Raw genomic sequence first — 24,146 nt, 5'->3', positions numbered from 1 at the left:
CTTCTACCCTGTAGCACAGCCAAGTACAGCGTGGTGACATTTCTACCTCGATTCCTGTATGAGCAGATAAGAAAAGCTGCAAATGCATTCTTCCTCTTCATTGCCTTACTGCAGGTATTGTTTTATTGCTTTGCCTTGTTTATAAAATGAAATGATAATGCAGTAAAAGTTATTTCTGTTGTTATGCTTAACTGCAAAGAAATTATTAAACTTACTTTAACAGTAATATTAATGAGGTATGTAGTTGCTAATTGAAATTGGAAGACAGAGACTTCTTTCAATGTAGTTTGTAAAGTCAAGCCTCTTTTATTCTTAATAAGTTAAAATAAGTGGTGTCATAAAACATGGAGCTATTGACCATAGTTAGAAAAGAATGTGTGAATTCTTGTGAAACTGCTATCTGTTTAGGTAGTCCAGGTTATCACTGCTTCCATGTGAATTATATAATTTGTATAATTTTCTTGTAAAGAGAGGAGAATTAGAATAAAAGGCATGTACAACAACAGTATCTTTTAACTTTATGGCATAGTTTCTTCAAACCTACCTAGACTGTAGGTTAGTTTGCCCACAGAAATTGCATGTCTGTCAGGCACAAATCAGACAGCAAGTCAGAGAACCTTGTGTTCTCTCTTCTGAGAGCTTTGCATAAAATTCTAAATGTAGAGGAAATTAATTTTAAATACAAATAGAAAATGGGTCTTTTTTCCCTCTGTTCACAGCAAATTCCAGATGTCTCTCCAACAGGAAGATATACCACCTTGGTGCCATTGCTATTTATTTTGACAGTTGCTGGCATCAAAGAAATCATAGAAGACTATGTGAGTATGATTATGGGGAAGGTTGTGCTAAAGACCAAATGTTTCAACAAAAAGCTATAAAATGCCAGAAAGCCGTGCATCTCTGAAGTCTATTGAGTCATTGCTCAACAACAGCAAAATATCCTTTTGACTTTCAAAGCTGTTAACTTGACTAGAATTTCTGTAACACACTGAGATAAATAAGTATTTTCATTATAGGTGGTGTGCAAGAAAACAGTAGAAATCAGGACATTTGTTTCTCCCTCTTCAAACTTAATGCTTTTACTGGAAAGACATTGTAGAGTCCTGACAAATATGTGGCCCTTTAAGATGGTCTTGAAAATGGGGGTTGGGGGAATGCAAGCAACTTGAGGACAGAGCAGAATGTTTTGGGGAAAACCTGCACTAACTTGCTTGTATACTTTGTCAGAACGAGGTCTTTCTGCTTTGCAAAGTACTGGTGAATAAAATCATTTGGATATCAGTCTAAACAACAGCACGTGGAATTTATAGTATGTCTACCATCTAAATGGTCCTTATTGTTCATTTTGTTTTTCTTCAAAAAAAACCCAGCTTTGGAGGCATTTTTTTTGCCATTAATACAGGTTTGAGCCTCACTTCCAGCATGGGGACTCTCACTTTGAAGTTTATAATTATACTCTTCTGCAAACCATTTGGATTTAGATGATCTGTGACTTTAAAACAAACAAAAAAATCCCATAAAGACAAAAAAGGACCCAATGTATCATCTTGCAATTGGTCGTATTTTTAGCTCTAATGGTTTTGGAATTTGTGATGAAGTGTAATGAGGTGTAATGAAATGTTTTGTTTCCTTACAGAAAAGGCATAAGGCAGACAGTGCAGTGAATAAAAAGAAAACAGTAGGTAAGACTGAACAGTCTGTAAGTATTTAAAATGCAAATAGTGAATGCTTACTTTTGAACAATTCTATTGCTTTAACTGTCGTGATGACGAGGAATGCATACCTTGTGTACTAGGTACTTACCAGTAATTTAGGATTTTACTTTGCCAAATGTTTCAGACTGATGATTGATGGTCTGACACTTAAGGGTGAGGCATTGGGAGGATTATTAGAATTTATAAGTTCATGTAATTTCAAGGTTGTCCAAAGTCACATAATTCTCAGCTCCTCCAAGAAAACCAAGCAATTTTTTCCCTACCAATCTCCATCCTGATTATTCTAACACCAAACCCAAAACCAAAACATCCAAAACTAAAAAAAACCCAACAACCCCCTGAAACATTAAAAGCTGCTGTCAGAAGAATTTTAAGTCATTTTTGTAAATGCTGCTGCCTTGTAAATATAGGAAGTCTGGAGATTTAGTAGCTTTGCTTTCCAGAAGTGTCACTGAAAGAGAATATAACACTGATATCCACTGAATGCCTACATGTATCCCTAATGTATGGACAGCACTTGGCACTGTATACCTGAAGACATCAGTCATTTTCTTCACCTCCCTTAACTGAAAACCTGTGCAGAAAATAGGAAGAGCTTGTCAGTGGTCACCCTGTGATTGTCCTGTGCCATGGTCAGGGCAGCTCCATATTCCTGTGTTGGGCAGCTTCACTTCTGCTCCTCTGTGCAAATGTGCAGGTGAAATGGGAATACAGGGACTTGAGCTCTGAGTAGAGCCCTTCCCTCCCAAGCACAAACACCTGAGGTGTCAAAAGCTAGAGGAGCACTTAAAGGAACATGGGGAAGTGAGCAATCTGCTAGCTCCATGCTTCAGATAGTCCTGCAAACATTATGCCTGTTATTTTTACTGAGTTTGGTGCTTTAAAATTTGGGTTGATCATTAAGATTGTATATTAATACACATCAAAAAGCATTGCTTTATCAGTTCTCCTAGGTGATGTCTCTACAAGAGCCTGGGAAGATGTTTCAAGTGCAAGAACACTGTATTAGTCTTAAGCAATTGGCAATTAAGTGTCTGTAACACAACAGGCCTTGTTATAGGTAATACGAAAGATGGTCCTTTCAGAGGTTGCAGAAGCAGTTATAATTCAGTTGTAGGTAGAGAATGTGTGCCAACAAACACTTCAAGTGAAGTTTGTCGCAGTAATTGTGGAGAGACAACCTTAAAGAACACAAACTGTTCTAATGGAGCTAAGTGGAACTTAGCACTTGAAAAACTATTTGAGTTCAGATTTTATTTTTTTACCTTTGAATGCTCTAAATAATTTTTCAATCTGATACTTAAAACTTTATCCTCCTACTTCTTAAGAGGAAGGCTAAAGAGGCTTATTCTTGAGACATATATTACCAGAATGAAAAGATAACTTAAGTTCAGAGTGGAATTAAGATGAATTAAATTTAGATTCTCTGTGTGCCTTTAGGTTCCTCTTTTAGCTGAGTGGTGTCTAATCAATGCATTCAGTGTGAAGAGCATTTGAACTCACTGGGAAGCAAATACCTGCTGTCTGCTTGCCTGTGTCCTGAACTCAACTGCCTGCAATGGCCAGTTGCTTACTGCAGCAGCAGTCATGTAGGCTTTGCATTTATCTTGTTTAGTTTTCTAGAGCAGTAGTGTATCTTCAAACTGCATTTCCTGTATTAAATTTACCATTAAAAACATCAGTTTGCTTTGCAGAGTGGCTTTGGTATGTAGGAATTAAATTCCCTTTAAAAAAGAAGTTCAAAAGTTCTGTCCCAGGTGAGCACTGTACATTTGCATTAGGACCTGGAGTGTATTTAGGCTCTGAGCCAGTGTTTTATGTCTTGGATGGCTTCATGTGATGACATTGAATATAGGAACCAGACTCCATATAATTCAAAGTGAAGCCCCTGAGCAGTGTATTGCATAGAGAGCTCAGTAGTAACTGTTCTGATGTATTGATCCTCCCATTATCAAATAACAGAATAAGTAATGAGCATTTAATATTGTATGGGATGAGCTCAAATAGTAGACAAGCACAGGGCTAGCAAACTCTGGAACAAGACTGATGGGAGATGCTTACCCTTCAGGAGCCTCACTTCAAATGGCCCTACATACCTGGATGTGAATGACAGCATGAATTCCTAGATCCAGAACTGGGTTTTGGTGTTGGAAAGCCCTAGATAGGAGGTTTAAATTGAAACTCTCTTTTTGAGTTAGAGCAGTCTTTTTAGGTACTTGTCCTTTGTTACTTTAACCAAATATCTTTTGACAATGAATAATTCATCCATTTTACCCTCCTATAAATATTCTAGAGAAGACCTGTCCTTTTCTGTCCTTTTGAGTACTCCTACAAAACTGGGTTAAGCAGAGTAGGAGGTGCGAAATCACAACCCCAAAATTTCTGAACTGTTTTATGTCTAATGGAAGCTTTCTCTTTAGACTGTGGGATTATGAGTTTAAAAGAAAATAGTTCAGTAATAGAACAGTAAGAAAATAGCTTCAGTAATTTGCTTGGCTATTTAATTTTAATTGCTAAATTGATTTCAGTAAGCATTGAGAGTGAAATTGTTTTCTAGAGTAAATTGCTTACTAGACCAAGTCCAAAGCACTTGAAGCTGCAAAATACCTTTGTGTGTGAACATAAAACAATGTCAACTGAATGTTTACTGAAATGTGTCCAAAATTTTCTGGTGGAAAAGGGAGCTGTCTAAACCATGGCACAGGAGAATGCTGACTGTTGCAGCTCCTCTCTGAGGGTTTGAGTTTTGAGTCAAGGCCACAGGTATTTTTGTTTTCACTTGAGATTCTGGATTCAGGCTTTCTCCTGAGCTCTGAACTAAGCAGAGCTCAGTTCAAGAGCAGTGTGTATGAGGGAGAGAAGTGGTGCACCAAAACTGTTCTGCCCTTAAACTGCCTGTACTTGTTTGGTTGAAAGCTCAGCAGTTTTTAGATACATCACTGGCAGCACTTCTGTTGCTGCCCACCCATTTTTTGATAAATGCTTTAGTTCACTGCAATCCATTCACTATAATATTAAATATCAGGATTCAGTGCTTCCATGTGTGGCCTGAGGACAGGAGTCGAGAAATGGGTTTCTTCTGCTTGATCTGTTCTGACAAGTCTTGCATTCTTGTTTGTGGAGTGGCCTATCCTGGGTAGGATGGTCAAGGCTGTATTCAGCAGAATTTTATTCTGAGAGTGTGGTATTATTTTCAAATGAGCCACATGTACGAATTGCATAGAGCTGAGGAGAAGATTGTTCGTATTCAAAGTAGGGGACTGACCTCTTCAACTTTGATCTGTTGCACGCTGCACTTTTTGAGCACCTTTGAAGACTGGCTGCAGCTGCTTTCAGTGAAGGTGAACTTGCTGTGTTCTGACCTGGACTGGACTGGGTTACTCATCAATAATTGGGCATATTTGACTTTACTGTTTTGGTGGAGTAGTATTAAGTATGTGTAGAATCACCTAGAGGAGGTGCTTGGGTGGAAAGGCATGGTGCAGGGTAAATGACTAATGAGTGTGTTAAGACAGCAGCGTAGAACTGGAGCACTACAGAAACCAAGGTCTTTTTAGCACCTTGTTTTCTTTTTCTTGTTTCAATGTGAACTTCATCAGTTAGGATCCTCCTTCTGCAAAAGCTAATTGTCGCTTTTCAGTAGGGCTTTGAGCCTGCTTGGCAGTTAAGCTTCAGATTTATATGGGCTGTTGGTAATGGGTGACGTTGGATGTGCCAGAGTCAAAATATTATGAATAAAATGCAAGGAAAAAGATGAGATTTGAAAATTCTGTGGTAAATCATACACAAAGTAAAGGTGCTTCCTGATACTGATTGACAGTGGGCAGTAATACCCTTTGTTTTAAGGAAGGTCATTTCCAAAACAAGAAACAATGCTGCCCATCTGCATGTTAGTATGAAACAGTGCCACGAAGAAATCAGGCCACCAGCTGTTGTCTGGCAGGTGATAAAAATTATATAAATATGAAGGGCAAATTCTTCCTCATTCTTGGATTCACATACCTACAGCTGTGAACAAAAGAAGTTCCAGCTTCTGAAAAACACATTTCTCATTTTTGTGTTAGTTCCTATTGTGATCAGTGTTTGCTACTGCTGATACAGTTGTTTTGAAATTTGTCTGAATCAGGATTTTTTGATGGTGTAATCTAACTTTAAGCTTTCTTTCCAGTTCTAAGAAATGGGATGTGGCAGAACATTATGTGGAAAGAGGTAAATAAAACCTGAGGATGGGAGGGAGGGAGGGAGGGAAAGCAAGTGTTCAAGAATTACTCTTGCCGGAATTAATTAGGAGGCTTAGAACCAAAGTATACTACATGAGAATTCTCTGTCACTGGATGCAGGGGGGGTGGGAGGGATCCTTTCTCTTCCAGTAGTCAAAATTGCCCTGAGCAAGGCACCTGAGTACCCATTTTTTAATCCTGGTACTATGTTACAGTCAAAAGCTAATGAACTGTTGTGTTTTTGCTTGTGCAGTTAATAAGTAAACTGTAAACAGTGTTTTGTTTTTAGTCCACCTGGAAGAGTAACTTTCACTGCAATGCTGTACCTCCCCTGCAAGTCTAACAGAGACTTACTTTCCTGGCTGTGCTGAAAAGTCCCTAGGCTTTGAGACTAATTAGTAAGCTACTTGCTCAAGTAAGAAACACAAGCTCTGTTGCTGCCTGAGGCACTTGGGACCCATGTTCTGTGAAGCCCTTGGCCAGGGTCTGGTTAGCTTTATTTCTGAGACCTGGAAGTTGCTGAAATGCCTTAGGATGTATCGATCTAGTTGTGGCTCTTAATGCCTTTTAAAGGATAAAATTAGCCCTCTTATCTAGTAATTGAGGAGAACGTACACCCTTTTAAAACCTCTGAGGAATGAGATCAGTCTCAAGACACCTAAAAGCAATCCTGCTGAAGTGTTAGGCTATAGAAGAAACTGAAAATTGCCGGGGATTCTGATGGCTAATGTTGGTTCCTGTTTATGCTGTTCCAAGTCCTATTTTTGTAGAGAGGACAGTGAATTGAAAGATGAAGGTCGAGCCTGGAATCTGGGGTTTTTTTATACCCTTAGGCACTTCTTGAATTGACCTGTGTCTGTACCTGCATATTGTCCAGGCTTGCATTTATTATTAAGGAATAACAGTTCTGTATGATCACTTTAAGGCTTCTGACTTTTTTTTTTTTTTTTTTTTTTTTTTTTTTTTTTTAATGCTGAAAGTGGTAGGGAATTTATTTTTCGTGGTATCTGAGTAAAACTAACGAATCTGCTTGTTCAAACATACCATCTGTTTCCATTTTTATAAATTAATGTCTTAAAAGTATTTTAAGCCCATTTCAGACTCTCAGTGGTGCATTGGCATTAAGCAGCCTCATGCTTATCAGGCAAACCTGGTTTACTGTTTTGAAAGTGCTGCTTTACTCTTTTTATAATGAAAGTCCCATGCATGTGTGACTAACTCAAGGTGCTGGAAAGTCTTAGGCCTGTGTAGGAGGAGACAAAGTATTCCAGAATTCAGAACTCTGCATCTCTCATGTAACTGTAGGTCAGGATTATATTATCGATCCATAGGGATGATACTACTTGCTAGTACAAGCAGTGCATCTAATGAGAATTAAGGGAAAATGATAGTGATGATTTGGTATGTAAGTAATACAGATAAGGAATAGAAGAAAACCTTGATACTTAAGGAAGGTAAAGTTTAAAGATAACTTTTTTACTAGGGAAGAAAAGAAAATTAAATAAGACTAAAGAAAACCCCTAAATTTGGATAATGGCAGAATTATAGAAAAAAAGTATTTTTTATTAAATATAAGCCACAAAAGCTCACAATTTCTAAGTGAGTATCTCTACCTTTTTTTTCCCCTTTAGAGAATTGTTTACTTTGCATTGAGAAAAGGGAAGGCTTTGATATTTCCAAACTTGCAGTGAAAAGTACTCTGACTTTCAGAAGCACTGTCTCTGGCTGTTCTGTGCATGATGCTATTCTTCTGACTGGGTGAAAGAAAATAACAAACTAACATTGCAGACAAGCGAACTGTTTGTTTTTCTCTTCCATGCTACTGTACTCCTGACCACCACAGGTAGCAGTAGGCGATATTGTGAAGGTCACCAATGGGCAACATCTTCCAGCAGACATGATCATAATATCTACCAGGTATCCTGAATGGGTGTGGAAGTGATGTGTCTGATGAACTGAGGTGCAGAGGACTTGAATCTCTGTATTTGTTATTAATAAAACCAGACATCAGATAGCACTAATTCTATTCCACATCTAAAATCAAATTTCAACAATGACAAAACATGGCTTTACTAGGCGTGGATTCATGTATCATTGTAGGTAGGCTCTTCTAAAATGAGGCTTTTTCAAGACTTGACTTTATGATTTACAGGTACATAATACTCTGTATTGATGGGTTTGTTGGAAGACTGAAGGTTCTTAACGTGAGCTTTGTGCAGTCAGTGGTTCTATGGCCCTCTGAGAATCCCTCCACTGAATTAAGGAAGCTTAATTTTTCTTCCAATTAATTCCCCTGAGTATTCAGCATATTTTCCTGCTCCCCCCAGAAATATTTCTCTTTCAAATAGTAAATCTGAAAGGCTAGCTCTGTTGGCACCAAATAACAAAATAGCTTTTAGGCTTCATTTGTTCACTGCTTCTCTGGATACAGCACAGGTATGGCCCATCTCTAGCATGGTAGCAACAGCAACCTGTTGAGTCCTGCTTGGTTTAGTTTCAAATATGGGACAACTTCTTGATGGACCCCAGGACAAAGCTGGCCCTCTGTACTGCCATGCACTGCTGACTCATGTTGAACTTGCCATTGATCAAGATCTCCAGGTCCCTTTCCGTGGTAATGCTCTCCCTCATCTCATTCTCCAGTCTGCACACACATCCAACATTGCCTCATCCCAGGTGCAGAATCCAGCACTTGCCTTTGTTAAACTTCATATGGTTGGTGCTTGCCTAGCCTTCTCATTTGTCAAGGTCTCTTAGTTCCTAAAAGCCTTTGAGTGGTACCTGACTGTTAGTCTAGAGTCTAGGTCGTGTAGAACAGCTTGAGGCCAAATCAAGACCACAGTTTGCTTAGACAGATGAGGTTTAAACAAGAGACAACAGCCAAACTCCTGTACTTAAATGTGCTTCTACTAGCCAAACCTTACGCCACCTCCGTAATTCCCTCCTGCCTGTGTGCCTTTCAACAGTGACTACAGATTACTCTGGTCTCTAGGTTGCAGTTCTCTTACATGATCCAACTTGTAAGGGAACTTGTTTTTCAAGCTGCTGTATTTTCTGCTCCATCCTTCTTGTCTGTGCTATTCCTGGGAGGTTTCAATTTTTTCTAAGCTGTATGCAGAAGCTCAGTCTTTTTGAATTGCCATGTGATGAAGGATAGAGGTACTTTCATTCCATGGTATACAGTATTGTATTTTTTTAAAATAAGCCCCAAACCTTAAATAAGCAGTTATCAACTTAATATGCAGTTAGGCTGAACTTGGACATCAGTAATTTTCTGTTTCAGCATTAAAGAATATTTTGCTTAAGAACTTCTCTAATGTATTATACTAAAACCCCCTTCTGACTTATTTCTTAACTGTGTGTGCCAGCTTTTTGTTCTACATTGTTCTACTAACCTGCTGTCATTGATAGCCACATAAAAATTAGAGAATTTAACCCAAAGCATGTTGATTTGGGAGAGGCTTTGCTTGAAATAAATAGCAATTTCTATGGCAGTTCTGCTTTATAATTGGTATTATTCCCATGATTCCTTTAAATGTCAATACTAAGTGTCCTCAGTTCACCAGAAAGCTCTGCATGTTATGAAGGGGGTGGGTTCTTTGCTTGTGTATGTTGATTTTCTGTGTGTGAGCTGATTGTCAGAGGTAAAATCGACAGTTGTTTTTTATCTTGACTCTTTTGCTGTATAGTAAAAAGGTGACATCAAATGAATTTTACATAAAAAATGAATTTACATGAAGGAAAAAATAATTCAAATACAACTTTGCATGGAAACACTTCCACATTTCTCATTTCCACAGTTCATTCAGTTTCTGTGGAAATTAGAGGAATTGTATTGTGAAAGGTCGCACTCCTGAGCTAACCGCTTCAGTTGTAGTAGATAAGGTGTTTGACAGAGGTAAAATTGGAATCAAGCTGGTCTCTAATCTGTGTCTTTCTTGGGTTCAGATTTAAATTGCCTGTGTAGGAGGAGACAAAGAATAGACTCAGCCTCTTTCTCTTTTTAAAGAAAAATTAATTGGAGAGAATAACCTAGCTTCTTACTGTTATAAATATACCTGTCCATTTCTTAATTATTGTTGTCCTAAGGAGCCTTTATTACTGAACTGTTCTGCCGATTGAGTACATTTGTTGTTAAAGCAGTTGGTTACTTTGGAAAAAAACTAGCCATTTATCAAGAGTATGAGAAGTGATATGCTGAAGAAGCACTTGCTTGAATCCAGATAGGAAGCTGATAATCCTTAGCAGCCTGAGAAGAAAGTTGGCAGAAAAATAGTTTTGGTGGTAGAGAGGTTTGGCCATAGAGAGCTTTTGAATCTTGAGTGGTATGTCAGGAAAAGATCTGGTAAAAGTCCCCTTCCTTATCACGGGTGCTACCTATGCAGAGCTCCTCTATGTTGGAGATAGATAAGACCTTAACTAATAAAAAATTCAGTTCTAGGAGGAAGATTTTTGTCCCTCTTGGTAAGGGCAGAAACATATCTGTAAGATGCAGGTCACAGCCCTCAATCCTAATGAACCTTTTTCTCATGCTGGAAGAAAACCTGTTTAGCAGTGACTTTGGATGTACTTCCCACAAGCCCCTCAACTTTAAGGTGACCTTGCAGACATGATTTTGTGTGTTCAGTTCAGAGACAGAATTCCATAGCAGAGAGCATTACTGTCTTCATCCAAACGTATCTCCATTTTATACTGTTCAATACTTGGTATTTCATCCCTAACTCTTGCAGTCGGAAGCAATTTAATGGATTGCAATTCAAAATAATCCACTTCAGGCATCTAAGTTTATCATGACTTGTTAAATTCTTAGTAATCTGATTTACACTTGTCTTTCTCTGTAGTTTGCTGTATGACCACATCCAAAGACGTCTGTGTTAAATATGTACTTTCAGCTGGCTCTTTCATGGTTGTGTACCAGTATGGTGTTCTGTCTTCTGCAGTGCCTTGAAGAAGTCTGTTGTGGACTATATTAGTGCAAAAGTAGTGTACAAAAAAGTACTGAGTTTTAATATTGAAAATCTTACACTCCTTACAGTGAACCACAAGCCATGTGCTATATTGAAACAGCTAATCTCGATGGGGAGACGAATCTTAAAATACGACAGGTAAAACAGACTGGATTCCATCTTTTTTCTTCTTTTAGATGTTTAATATTAGCTATGAAGCACCATCTAGCTTGCATGGCAACAATACAAGTGCTTTTCTTTTGTTGTTTTTTTAAAAAGCATCTTTCTTAAAGTGGCTGTAATTTGCCTTTTCAACAGATACAAACACAAGCAGTAATGCATCATGTGCAAGTGTAAGGAACTAACCTGGAGCAAGTATTTTAAGCCCACATAGACAAATCAAAGAGACCTGGGATGTGTTTTGCTGAAGGTCTAGTTAGTGGAATTTAAGTGCTGTACATAAAAAAAAAAAAAAAAAAAAAAAAAAAACCAGCTATGCTTGTGATGCAAATTGCAGTTTTTCATGTCACGAGTACCATTTTATGAGCATTGTGCAGAGGCAGCAGCTGAAAAGGATCTTTTATGTATTTAAGTTAATTTGTTATCTCTTTCTGGTAAGTAGAAGAATTTATTTGGATCTTTCTAGTTTTGTTAAAGAAGTACTGTTGATTATAGTGTTTAGAAATAGTTAAGAATCTTCGGCTTCTTTCATTAAAAAAAAGAATTTAGATTAGGATTTCGAAACACAGATAATTTGTTTTTAAAAAGCTACATTTGCTCCTTCTTTACTGCATTTGTAGAAATGTGATTTACTGTTCCAGATCAGGCTACTAAGTGAGATGCTGAGCTCCTGTAAGATTTTATTTGCTTCAGGACATGCTTAAAATACAAAAATACGGCCTTGCTCTTGCTTGCAGTGCTGCAGTCAAATTCTGGCAAAATAAACATTAAATGGATTCCTCTGTTTGTAGAAAGGCAGTGGGTGCTGTGCATGCACTCAAATGTGGAGTACCAGTACATTAGGATGCAGTTGGATGACAGGCTGATCATTAACCTTGAGCAGGATCAGAGCATATTGGCTGCAGTGGCCCAAGAGAGACTACACTTAAGAATGACTGTATTTAGCAGCCATAACACATCAGTGCACCTACAATTTGAGAAAAAAGCCAGGCCTGTTTGCACTGCTTTTCTCCTACTTCCTCGTGCATGAGTCCAACTTCATGTTTTGTGGAGGTTACTTTCCTCTTGGTGAAAGAAAGATCATGATATCTATGTAGAGAGTTTCAGTCTTGTCAGGAGGTTCATATGTGTCCATAATGAATCTTCTTTGCAGGAAAGAGGTATTAAATATCAAATAAACAACAAAAAAAACCCCCACGAAACCAAAACATAACAACAAAAACCAACCCCAAAAAAGTAACAACAACAAAAAAAACCCCACCAAAGCAAAACAGGACCCTGACCTCCACAGATTTAATTACATTTGGTTTCGTAGATGTTAAAAGGAAGTACCATTTTCCTAGGTTGCCTTCTAATAACAGTTTTTGACAAGAATCTCCTTTGAATTGTTCTGTGCAGGGTCTGTCTCAAACTGCTAGTCTCCAGTCCAGGGAAGAATTGATGAAAGTATCTGGGAGAATAGAATGTGAAGGACCCAACCGCCATCTCTACGACTTCACTGGAAACTTGCGCTTAGATGGTCAAAGGTATTGGCAACAAAGCCATGAGTTCATTGGATTAGGAAAAATGTTTCCTCTGTTCTTTTAGCCTATAACTCTAAGCACATGCGTGTTTTTGCTGGGGAAGAGGAGAGTAATAATTAATAATTATTAATCAGAACATCTGCCAGTATAAGATAACACAGTTCTATCTTCATATGGAGCCTTCCGCTTGTTACGGGAGTATTGATTTCTTTGTAATTAATGGTGATATTTTATTAGAAGGTACATCTGAAGAGAAGGACTCAGGGAAATGGTTGGGGTTTTTAGGGCCTTCTTGTTACATAAGATACACAGAGGAAATGGAAACCTTTCCCTTTCAACTAGAGCCAAAGGCTGCACCAAGGTCAGGTGTATAGAGAAAAGTGATCCCAGAACTTGGAGGCTTTGTCAGGGTGACGTTGATTTTTACAACTCTTGAAAGAAAAGTATGTAGTTTTAGTACTTAAATTTGCAGTTTGCGAAAGGTTGGTAGGAATATACATGTTTTATTTGGCCGTGCCTGTTTTCCTTCACAAAATGTATATTCCATGGGCAGCTCAGTGCAAGAATAGCAGATGATCACTTGAGTCCCACTTGAAAGTCATGTGGGTAACACAGGTTTTCTCAAACGCTTGTTTAATGGTATATGTCATATAGTTTGCTTGAAATGGATGGTCTCTTTGCAAGTGTGATGCTTCTCTGTCCTTGATGTGAGAGAGAATGTACTAGCCAAGGTCAAGTGCAGAATAAGCTTATTTATGGCTGCCATGTAAGTTCTCAAGTTTACTACAGAGGTTCCAGTGCTTTCTTCAGTTGTGTGGACAATCATTATATTGCTATTACATTCTTCTCTTCTTGTTGTTTGGGGTTGTTTTTATTATATACTGGGGAATAAGGCTGAGAGTAGAACTACTTTCTTTAAAATGTTACCGAGAACTGAAAGATACATGAACTTCTTGCTTTGCAGCCCAGTTCCTGTTGGTCCAGACCAGATCTTGCTGAGAGGTGCACAGCTGAGAAACACTCAGTGGGTCTTGGGTATTGTTGTGTATACAGGACATGATACAAAACTCATGCAGGTAAAGGTTTTAAGGGGATTAAGGGCATGTTTTGATAGAAGTTGGTCATCTTTCCTGTATTCTCGTTGTCATTGACTTGATTTTATGGAATGGTTTGGCTCATTATAGTTGTTTCAGCCCTGGAGGCCTTGAGGAATACAAGGGTCCATTGTACTTGTGTTTGCATGTGCACATGTGCAAACACTTACTGAAAGTGAAAGCAGTTCAATATGTAAGGAGAACTGACTTTCATTGCAGTTTATCTGGTAGCTGGATGACATTTAAAACTGAGGCTTGACAGCTGAGGACATAGTAATAATCATGGAGATAATTAGATTAGGACGGTAGTACTAAGGGAGGGCCTGTCAGGGAGTGCCTGGAGAGACCAGCAACATGTATATATTGTTCACTGCTGCTGACCATCGGTGGGATGGACAGCAGATGCTCTAATGGACTCTGAAAGTAAAGACTGGGTTTACTTCAGCAGTTTTCTCTTGTATAAGCCATTGCCAGGTTCCTTTTTTTTTTTTTCCCTGATGCTGTCTAGAATTCAACCAAAGCACCTCTGAAGAGATCAAATGTGGAGAAAGTGACCAACATGCAGATCCTGGTTTTGTTCTGTATTCTCCTGGTAATGGCCCTTGTGAGTTCTGTAGGTGCCTTATTATGGAACAGAACACACGGCGAAGTCGTCTGGTACCTTGGCTCCAACAGTGAGTATGCAGGCACTGAGCCAGGGAGGTATCAGCCTGTAGGGCCAGCCAGGCTCTTAGCTTCACTGAATTAATGCATAAAATAAGAAATAGAAAACAAAACCCCCCACATCTTGCTAGGTTTTTGATGACCTAATATTTTCTTTTTTTTTTGAGAATGGGCTGACATAAGTGAACTTCCCAGTGAGACTTCTGAAGGTTAGGTAAATATCACTGGGCTAGCACCCAAGGAGCAGGACAGAAACAGAAGAGGGGGAAAAATTATTCTTGGATATCTGGTGTTCATTTCTTTCATCTCTGTGGAGATACCATACACGATTTTTTTTCTCAGAGGAGGTCAGGTACTGCAGCCTTATGTGTGTCTGACTGTATTTGACTGCAGGATGGTATCAGTCTGATGCTGACTTCAATATTATGTTGATATAGAGATGCAAAGGATTTCTCTAACTTTTTTTCAGTCAGAAATGCTGATCTGCTTTTTTAGAGAAAACCAAAATGCTAAATGTTACAATTGTTATTTATTGGGTAAAGCTTCTGTCTTTTGCTTCTGTGATTTTGTTGTGAGAAAACTGATCTCTTAGCATGGTTATTTGAAGGGTTTTATTTGATTACATTCTTAGTCCTCAAATTTATTAGTTCTTTATCGAAGACGGGCATCAACAATGAAGTACTCCCCAGCAAACTTTTGAGGAGGTTACATTAGCTGTAAAATGTGATGTTAGAAGCATTTTGAGATGCAGATCTTAAAGCAATTATCACAAACTGCAAATGGCTTGTCTGCTGATGATGCAAAACAGATGGCAAGTGTATCCTCTGCAGTTTAAGAATTGTAGTTGTGGTAGTAATGAAAAAAAAACCATATAGGAAGAGCATGGAAATGCCCCATATTTGATTCTAGGTTTTGGTAGTTGTAATGTCTTCTAGTAGCAGTGTCAGCAATGTTCAGAATTTCTTGCCTGCTCTCTCCCTTGTTTTTTAAATGAGTAAGTTTAAATTTGTGCCTTACAATGACAGAAGTAATACTGGAAAAGATGAATGGGATGAACTCTTGAACTTGCAGTATAAAACAGGTGCAACTTGCAATAGACTAGGATGACATAATAGTCTGTATAGATGCCTTTTTGTAAATTTAATGCACAGTTTCTATAGCTTCTGTAACTACCACACACAGGAAAGACACTTTTTCAGGTTAGGCAGGTAGATGTTAAATTTTGGTTAAATGTCTCATCTCTGTAAAAAATTGTATTGCAGAATGTTCCGATACCAAGCATGCTTCTTCATTCTGCAAACTTATCAAAGATACAGAATTAGGGTGTGCTCTCACTTGGAGGTGCCTTTCTCTAAACTCTGATATTCATTAGGCTTCAGCAATTTTCTCTGGATTCTGTCTCCTCCTAGTTTGCTTCCCTGACTTCTAATTACCTTGTGATGCTGAAAACCCTTAGTTGTGGACTCTGACCTTGTTGTGCTGGGTGTTCTGTGTGCTGACTGAAGTGCCTCTCTAAGTTTCTAGGGAAATGAAGAGCATACAAATATGGAGACTTTGATTATAAAGAGAGGCTGTGGGCAGCACCATGAACAGGAGCTTTCATCCTGTGTCTCTGCTGAGCCTTGTACATTCCTGCTGGCTATCTATAAATGCTTCCCCTTCCCTTTAGAACCATTTGTGATGGCAGACTTACTTGGGCAAGTTGTGCAATGCTGTCACTGTTAATAACAGCTTCTTTGCTTAAGCAGGGTGCCTTAGTTCATATACTAGGCAACTGTTTAACAGTCAACTTGTTCTCATAGATTTCTTTAGTATAGGTAAATTCTCAATTCTGACAGTGATGTCAGATTTTAGAACTAATTTTGGTGTTTATTTTTTGTTTCCTAACTCCACTGAGACAAGTAGGCACTTCCTGAAAGATGGTTATATTACTAGTGACATTGGTGGCTCTTAATTGGGCAGTTGACATGTCAGATAAATGTCTAAATTGGGTTATAGTGGGGAATATTGTACTTCTCACCATCTGTCTAGCAAAAATTGTTCAGAAAGAGTTCGGCTCTTTAATATATAGCCTCAGCAACCTTGTTCTTCTTTACCTGGTATAAAATGCTGTGTATTTAGGCATGAGGTCTGTGGGTGTTTTATCTATCTTCTATTGAAATCAATATTAAAATTGCCCTTACACTAGGCATCAACACACTAGCTGATTATTTTAGCATTGCTAAATCTGATCAGGCGAACTGCATAAAAATGATTGCCCCTATACCACTCTGACTTGTGTCTGCTGATGTCCTGTGTCTTTTGGTCCATAGAAATGCTGTCTGTGAACTTTGGATACAATCTGCTGACGTTTATAATCTTGTACAACAACCTTATTCCAATCAGCCTTCTGGTGACATTGGAAGTTGTCAAGTTTACTCAGGCTCTTTTTATAAATTGGGTAAGTAGCAAGAATGAATGTATCTCAGTTCTGGATGTTGACATTTAAAATAAAAACCCACTTAACATCTTTGCAAGATTTTCTAATTACTTTTCTGATGCAACTTCTGGGAAACTCAGAGGGTTTATTCTATATCAGTTCTGTGTTTCACAGGAAATTAAAAGATCTAGTCATGGGAAGGTCCCCTGTGCAAATGATGACTTGTATTTTAGGCCTTTAGGATGAGAAGGAAGTCTCAGCTCTTGGTTGAAGGGGATCTCTCTGCTGACTCACGTTCAGTAATTATCTTTTGAAAACTCTTCAGTATCTTACAGCTTCTCTCAGACACAGCAGAGGGAAAGACTAGACTTGTTTGAAGGTGTGGAGTTTGGTTTAGGGTTTGGCTGTGGCCTTAAGGTCACCTCTGGTATGGACCGTAATGTTTTTGTAAGGAGATAAGTTGGCGCTGCCTCACGCAAGCAAACAGTAATCCCTCTGTTCAGGGAAGCTTTGACTTCAAAATGTCTGTCTCAAGTTGTGGGCCAAAAATACTGTAGTGATGGCTCTCAAGCTGGACAAAACCAAGAGGAATACCTTTTGTTGGTATGCGTTAATCCTTGGACTTTGAGTAATGTAGTAGGTTCCTATAAAATACATGTAAGTGAAGTTTAAAAAGTCTGTTCCCTGAGCTGCTTATAATGTACTAGAGATGCATATCTGAGAAGTTGCTTTGGTTTGTGTGGCAGCTGTTTCTTTTACTCTCACAATAAAATGCAGTAACAGAGTTTATTTTGTGGAGCCACTAAAATTGTCTCTCCAGTCATCAATGTGGCTAGAACAACTGATTGTTGTAACTGAATACCTATGATTATCATGGCTGGTGCATGAGCTTCTTTCTACTGTACTAAGTTTCTTTTTTTACTGTTGTACCTTTAGTTTATTAACTACCTGTAGTTGAATCTGGCTTTTCTCATGTCCATGTAGTAAAGGAGGCATCCATATCCATCCTGGGATGATGTTTGTCTCAAGCATTCAGAATGCCCACTCATAGCATTAAGACAGTTAAGCCAAGCTGGAGCTGACTAAAAGAAAAACAGGGACTTTAGTGCTTAATTTGCATAACATAAGTCTTAATTTTGCTCTCATTTCAGGACATAGATATGTATTACCCTGAAACAGATACACCTGCAATGGCCAGAACCTCAAACCTTAATGAGGAACTTGGGCAGGTAAAACAACGTTTTCTTAAGTGTCGTGATTGTGATATGTTGTGTTGAGAGAAGGTGTGAGAGCAAGATGTACAAATCTGCTTTATTCTGTTGCTCTGTGTTACTCGGGTTAATGGGACATTGTTATTTTCTCTAGTCTGAGTCTTACAAGTGAAATAATGAGACATCACAGGATTAAATGTAATGTCATATAGGCAGTTTTATGTTTGGGAATTGAAACTATTTCATATGTTCACTCAACTTTATTCTCAAAGGTATTGGAGAGATGCTTTGTGGTTTTGGCTATCTGTACCAGAACAGAACGTACAGGGCTAAGCTTGGCTGAAGAGCAGGCCAACCGCCTAGACTGTGTTATTAGGTCTTGATGTTTCTGACTACTTCACAGGAGATGCCAGTCAAAAAAATGCAGTTGTATTCCTGATTTAGATAGTGTGTTCCTTCAAGCATTCCTATTTTCCTTTCAGCTAAAGATAACTGTATATTAACTTCTAGTTGTTGTAGATTACTTTATTCTGTAAATAACATTTCTTCAGACTGGAAGGGCTTCCCATAACAAGCTTACTGGAAAATACGACTTTGCTATTGGAATTTTGTAGCACCATTGAGAAATGCTAGCTTTTTTCCTTGACCATCAAGGTTATAGGTCTGTAACGGAACTATGTGAACTTCATAACTTGTGTGAATTTAGTGTTAGAGACAACATTTATGTATCTAAAAGACACAATAATTTGCTGCTCAGTAGGGGCGTAGTCAATATTCTTCCTGCTTAAACCGATTGGCATTTTTCTTATGAATGCTAAAATTTGATTTGTATTTAAATCGCTTTGATGTGATGTTATCAACCTCTAAATTATGGTGTTATTTTTGCCTGAAGTAAAGTATTTGTGGCATAATGTATGTTGGTGGCCCATATGTTATCTTCAGGAATGGCTTACAAGTGATTCTGTGTAACTAGACTGAATTTTTTGATTCATTAATTGAATTACATGTTCACAGGTGCCCTTGATATTTTTGTTTTATGGTGAAATTATTAATGACTTAAAATTCCTCAGAAGTTTGGGTACCCACTTTGACTTCTGGCTTGCAAAGGCTCCCTTTCCAATGCTGTATTCAGTAGCAGTGTAGTGCACAGCTAAAGGATCACCTTACAAATAGTGTCGTGCACTGTCTTGAACTGAATGGCGATTATTGAGGAAAAGCTTCTTCTAACTCTAGTTACCTGTCACCCCAGGACATCAAAGTTGTTTGGTCTTTAAGTTGTCTCACTCTTTCATGTTATTACCATCCCTTCCTACATGTTACTTGTTGAAAGTCTTAGCTGGTGCAGAGGTACAGCTGTGGTGTTATTAACTTGCAATTAGTTTTGGTCTGTTGTGGCCCATTAAAGGTGGGAATTGTGAATCTGCTAATGCTCCAAGAGGTCATGTTGCTTTGTTGGGGTTGCCTCTTACATCTACCTTAAAGTCACTGTGTCCATTAAGGGATTATTAGTTTGGGCAGTGCTGACTGTGGCAGTGTGTTGTGTACTTCAGGACTGCTCATGACTGGACATCAGAAAAAGCAGCTTTTGTTTGCCTGCAGAATACCAGCTGGACTTACTCTAGCATATTCCATGCTTATAGTGAGGGGAAAAAGCCCCAAACATTTCTGGTGATCTTTGAAACACTGAATATCTTCAGTGTGTAAAAACCCAATGATCCTTCAACAATCCTGAGTCTTTGTTTTCATTTCCAGTCTTGCTCTTTGAGATAGGTACAGTTAAAAGATTTGATAAATGTCCAAGTAGCACAACCAAATACATCTGTGGTGACCACACTGGAGACTTGGCAATTGATATCTACTATTTGAGCCCTTCCACATTTAGAGATAAAGAATTAATGCAATTAAATAATTTGCCTGATTATTTTTCAGTAGATTTGGTAGACAAATCAAGCTGTAATAAGCCTGCATTGGCCAATATTGTGACATTTGAGCAATATGTCTCTGAGAATCTTCCTATTTTCTACTTTGAGCTTGTTACTGTGCAAGTTGAAAATCAGACTTTTTTTTCCCTTCCAGGTAAAATACCTGTTTTCTGATAAAACAGGTACTCTAACATGCAATATCATGAACTTTAAGAAATGCAGTATTGCTGGAGTGACATATGGGTATGTATGACTTTTTAAAAAACTGTGTGGTTACTACTGGTACAAAATTTTATATTGGAAAAGGTTTAGAACATTCTGTTCTTCAGTTTATATTCTAGCATGTTTTGTGGTCTTAATTAATAGCTTTCATTTTCCTGTCCTGCAGCACAAATTATGAAAGTCAAACCTGGGGAGTACTTCACATGAAGCAAAGAAACTTGCTTCCTAACTGACATGATCATGATTTAAACAAAACCAGAAGTGATAAATAAGCTCTGGCTTTTCAAGAGGGAAAAAGTTGCAGTCCAAGGGTAGCAATTATCAGTCATATTTCTGAGACTTGAGAAGAACCAGAATTTTTTTAGAACAGTGTAGTTGTAATTATAGAGTTTAATGTTCCTTGTACAAGAGGGATACCTGCTTACTGGTTTTATTCTGTTCTGACAAAAGGATCCCTTTGAGTCATCTAAATCTTTGTATTTGCTTCATTTTAAATCTCAGTGCAAGTTAACCTTTGAATTTCATGGTAGCTAAATTAGATATCTCAAAAGGCAGAAAACTTGATTCAAATGTATGAACAGCTGAACCTGTGGTTCCAGCATATGTTTTTGTGTGATGACTCATTGATCTTCGCTTTCCACCTATTTTTTTTGGTTACTAAAGTGGAATAAATGTTCTTTTTTTCCTTTTTCTACTCCTCAGTCACTTTCCTGAGTTGGAAAGAGAACGTTCATCAGAAGACTTCAGGTAAATATATTCCAAGATGTTTGTGTTCTGTATAGCAGAGTGGGTACAATCTATATAAAGACCGCTTTCCAATTTGGGACTGGAAGAAGCCCAAGGCAGGAATCTGTTTGAGTAAAATGGTCTTCCAGTGGAAGCCTAATGCAGAGCTGGTGGGTGGTGATGGATCCACTCTTCTGCACAGAGAGTTGGTATGTGAACGGGGTGAGGAATAGGCAGTGGCTGGGGTGGCTGGGATGCTAATGCAGTGCTTATTTATAATTGCAGACAGTCAAGTTAAAAGCTAAAAGTAACCTACTTTACAGGAACCTTAGAGACTGAAACTAGAGCCTGAATGTTGCTCTTTGCAATCACTAAGTTCAGGCCTGATAATGAGAAGAAAAGGGACTTCTTTATTAAAATGCTATGTTTTAGTAATTAAGCTGGGAGAGAGCTTGATATGTAGGTCTATCATGTCCAGAGAATCCCACTCCTTTTTATTGAGAACTTTAATCAATAGAGATGACAGGTCTGTCCCATTCCACAGAAATGAGTGAAGACCCAGAGGTGTTACGCAGGTGTCAGTGAAGCATATTGAGGTTATTGGGAAGGAGGGGAAGAGCCAGGGAGGGCTGGCATGGATTTGAATGGCAAATACAGGCAAGAAGTGAGTTCCTACCCAAGAAACAGGTAAACACTGAATGCTGTTAGAAAAGCACTTGGTGGTGAGCTAAGCTAGGCTTCTCCACTGGTCCAGCTCATTTTTATGATCATCTTTTAGGAAGGTGATAAAATTACACGTTTCTTTTTTGTTGAGATGTAATTTCTATGGATCCCTCTTTTCTTCCAAGATATTGCTGTTTCCTTCATTGCCATATTTTCTTTCCTTGCATCTTTCTTTCCTAGTCAGTTCTGTGAAAGTTTCTTCTGGGTACTTATGTGGAGTACTCAGACTTAAAATCCTCCAGGGGTCAGCTTGAAGCAGAACACTGTGACTAGGGAGGGAACTTAGGGATATTGAACTTTGATCTATTTTATAAGTAAGCCTCCCTGAAATCCATGTATCTTAAAATATGCTTAGAAACTGCTGTTGCTACATCTGTGCCAGGAGGTGCATTGACACGTGAATCTTCTGAAACACGTCAGCCATAACCATTTTGGGTTTTTTGCTGGTGCTCATTTTCAGCACTTTCTGCATTACTCATATGATCTTTTCTCAATGCTTTCAAGGACACTGGAGTCTTACTTTGCTTTTTAAATTTGCTTCCCAAGAAAAGAGATGAAGTACTAAGATTGGCAATGTTGCCACTTGTTTGAATGTGCTTGTTTTGCTCTGCAGCCAGCTACCTCCTTCCACCAGTGAGTCGTGTGAATTTGATGACCCAAGACTGCTGCAAAACATTGAAAACGGTCATGTAAGTCTGCTCTTTGAATATCACGCCTCTTAAATGCCCTATTCTAAGTTTGTCTGGAATTGAATGCTGAACAAATCTATTTGTGTGATTAAGTCTGCTCTGTGATTGTGTCATGCAAGCACAGAGGGGGCAAATTGGAATCAAAATAGCTGCCTCCAACGCCTTTCTGCCCACTTGTCTTACAATTGAATTAAAGAAGCAATGGCATTGATATGGATACCAGCTACCTATAAGGCAGGTTCATGCTGTTGTATATGGAAGATAATGCTTTGTAACAAGTTATGATAGAAATTATAATTCTTTAAAAGAAAAACTACATGGAGTGTTCAAACATCTACACCATTTTAAATCATAATCTACAGCATTACAAGGTAATTCTGGAATGAGCCTTGTTTTAAGTATTGCAAGTGTTTGGAATTCTAGTTATATAAAGGATGCAAAAGATGGGAATTAATTGCATATTCAAGCTTAGCATAAGCCTTAATGATTAATAATCTTAGCCTAGCTGTTGAGTCCTAAAGGGACCTAGTCTTTACAGTGTCAGTTCATTGTTTATTTGGGAATCATGCAGCTATGAAGTGTCTGACTGGACACAAGACAACTAATTCACTTGCCAAAAAGCATGACCCTTGTTCTTTGCAGGCTGTCTCACAGTATGGGGTCTGAGCATTGGCAAGCACAAACTCAAGCAGCTGATTGCTCTCCTTAGACAGTATAGCTTCTGTAACTGGGCTGGTTAAGTTTTGTATGAGCATCTAAAATATAGTTGCAATATACTGTTTGTGTGCAGGAAAGCTTTTCTTTCTGTTCTGCTGTGCAGTACTTAAGAACTTGAAACACAGCATGGTGTGAATGCCAGAAGGGAGTAATTACTTGGTGTGGCACTATGTGTTCCTCAGGGTGATGGAGCCTAAAGATGGCTCCTGTGCTCTAACCTCCAGCAAGGTCACCCTCTCAGAACAGTGCCCTGGTTTCCTATGTGGCTTTTGTAATCATGGGCACTGGAAGGATTTCCACTGGACGTGACTTGCAGCCAAGATTCATGTATTGTCCTGTTCCTTTGAGTCCTGTTTGTTCATTTATGGCTACAATTATGGCTTATGGTAGTTGCTGACTCCAGGTATTCATTCTGGTTTAGGTGTGGGCTGTAGGTAGAATGTGTTTGAGCTCTTTCTGGCTGCTGCTTTAGGTATGCATGCAGAAAAATGCTTTGGTATATTTTAATAGACTCAGCAGAAGGAATGTATCTCAAATGAGGTCTGAGATGGAATTTCTCACCTAGCCTTGAGATGGCCCCTTATTTTTGGGCTACCTAATTATTTGATCTTCTCTGGGTAGTTTCTGCTTTGGGGGATAGACGAAATACATGCTGTTGTAGCAGGCAAATAGGGGATTTTGGTAGCTTCCTTAAGTGTCATTAAGTCTAGCTCAGAATTCTTTTGCTGGTCACTTAGACAAATACTGATGTCATTGCACAGCTGACTGTTGGGCTGAGCATACTGTGTGAACTCGGCCCTCAGACAATCAGTGTCACAGAAGACAATCACTTCTGGCTAATGAGAAGTACCTTGTGTAAGCCAAAGATAGTTTTCAGAGCCTGACTGTACTGGAGGAATGGGTGCCACCCTCTGGCAAGTGGTGATTCAGCACAACACATGGGAATGCGAGAACTACACGTAACAGTTTGCTTAGCATGTTCAGGTGTATTTGTCAGTCTGTGGGTGAGAGGAGGGCTAAATTCCAGGATAGCGGTAGAGGGAAGGGTCTTTCCAGTTTTTTTTTTTTTTTGCATTAGGTCAGCTGTTCAGATGCATAAACTGCTTCTTTCTATCTAAAAATCCATATTATCTTCATTTTTACAGCTGATAGATAGCTGCAGATGCCACTTGCAGA

At 38.6% G+C, this 24,146-nt stretch overlaps 1 protein-coding gene across 5 annotated transcripts in view; it reads left to right on the top strand.

The window, feature by feature from the left end:
• ATP8A2 (ATPase phospholipid transporting 8A2) overlaps positions 1-24,146 on the top strand; it is a 320,810-nt gene that overhangs the window by 48,950 nt on the left and 247,714 nt on the right. For 4 of the 5 annotated variants that reach the window (XM_032099453.1, XM_032099455.1, XM_032099456.1 and 1 more), the window contains 14 exons: positions 15-114; positions 720-818; positions 1,637-1,682; positions 5,884-5,924; positions 7,779-7,852; positions 10,971-11,040; positions 12,460-12,587; positions 13,549-13,660; positions 14,187-14,352; positions 16,654-16,781; positions 17,912-17,989; positions 20,048-20,136; positions 20,818-20,862; positions 22,178-22,253. In XM_032099453.1, the coding sequence (XP_031955344.1) occupies positions 15-114; positions 720-818; positions 1,637-1,682; positions 5,884-5,924; positions 7,779-7,852; positions 10,971-11,040; positions 12,460-12,587; positions 13,549-13,660; positions 14,187-14,352; positions 16,654-16,781; positions 17,912-17,989; positions 20,048-20,136; positions 20,818-20,862; positions 22,178-22,253 (1,252 nt within the window). Of the gene's footprint in view, positions 1-14; positions 115-719; positions 819-1,636; positions 1,683-5,883; positions 5,925-7,778; positions 7,853-10,970; positions 11,041-12,459; positions 12,588-13,548; positions 13,661-14,186; positions 14,353-16,653; positions 16,782-17,911; positions 17,990-20,047; positions 20,137-20,817; positions 20,863-22,177; positions 22,254-24,146 lie in introns of those variants that run through there. The other variant, XM_032099457.1, reaches the window with a different exon arrangement.

Source organism: Corvus moneduloides, chromosome 2 (assembly GCF_009650955.1).
Source record: "Corvus moneduloides isolate bCorMon1 chromosome 2, bCorMon1.pri, whole genome shotgun sequence".
Taxonomy (NCBI): Eukaryota; Metazoa; Chordata; class Aves; order Passeriformes; family Corvidae; genus Corvus; species Corvus moneduloides.
This window is presented reverse-complemented; position numbering and strand designations above follow the sequence as displayed.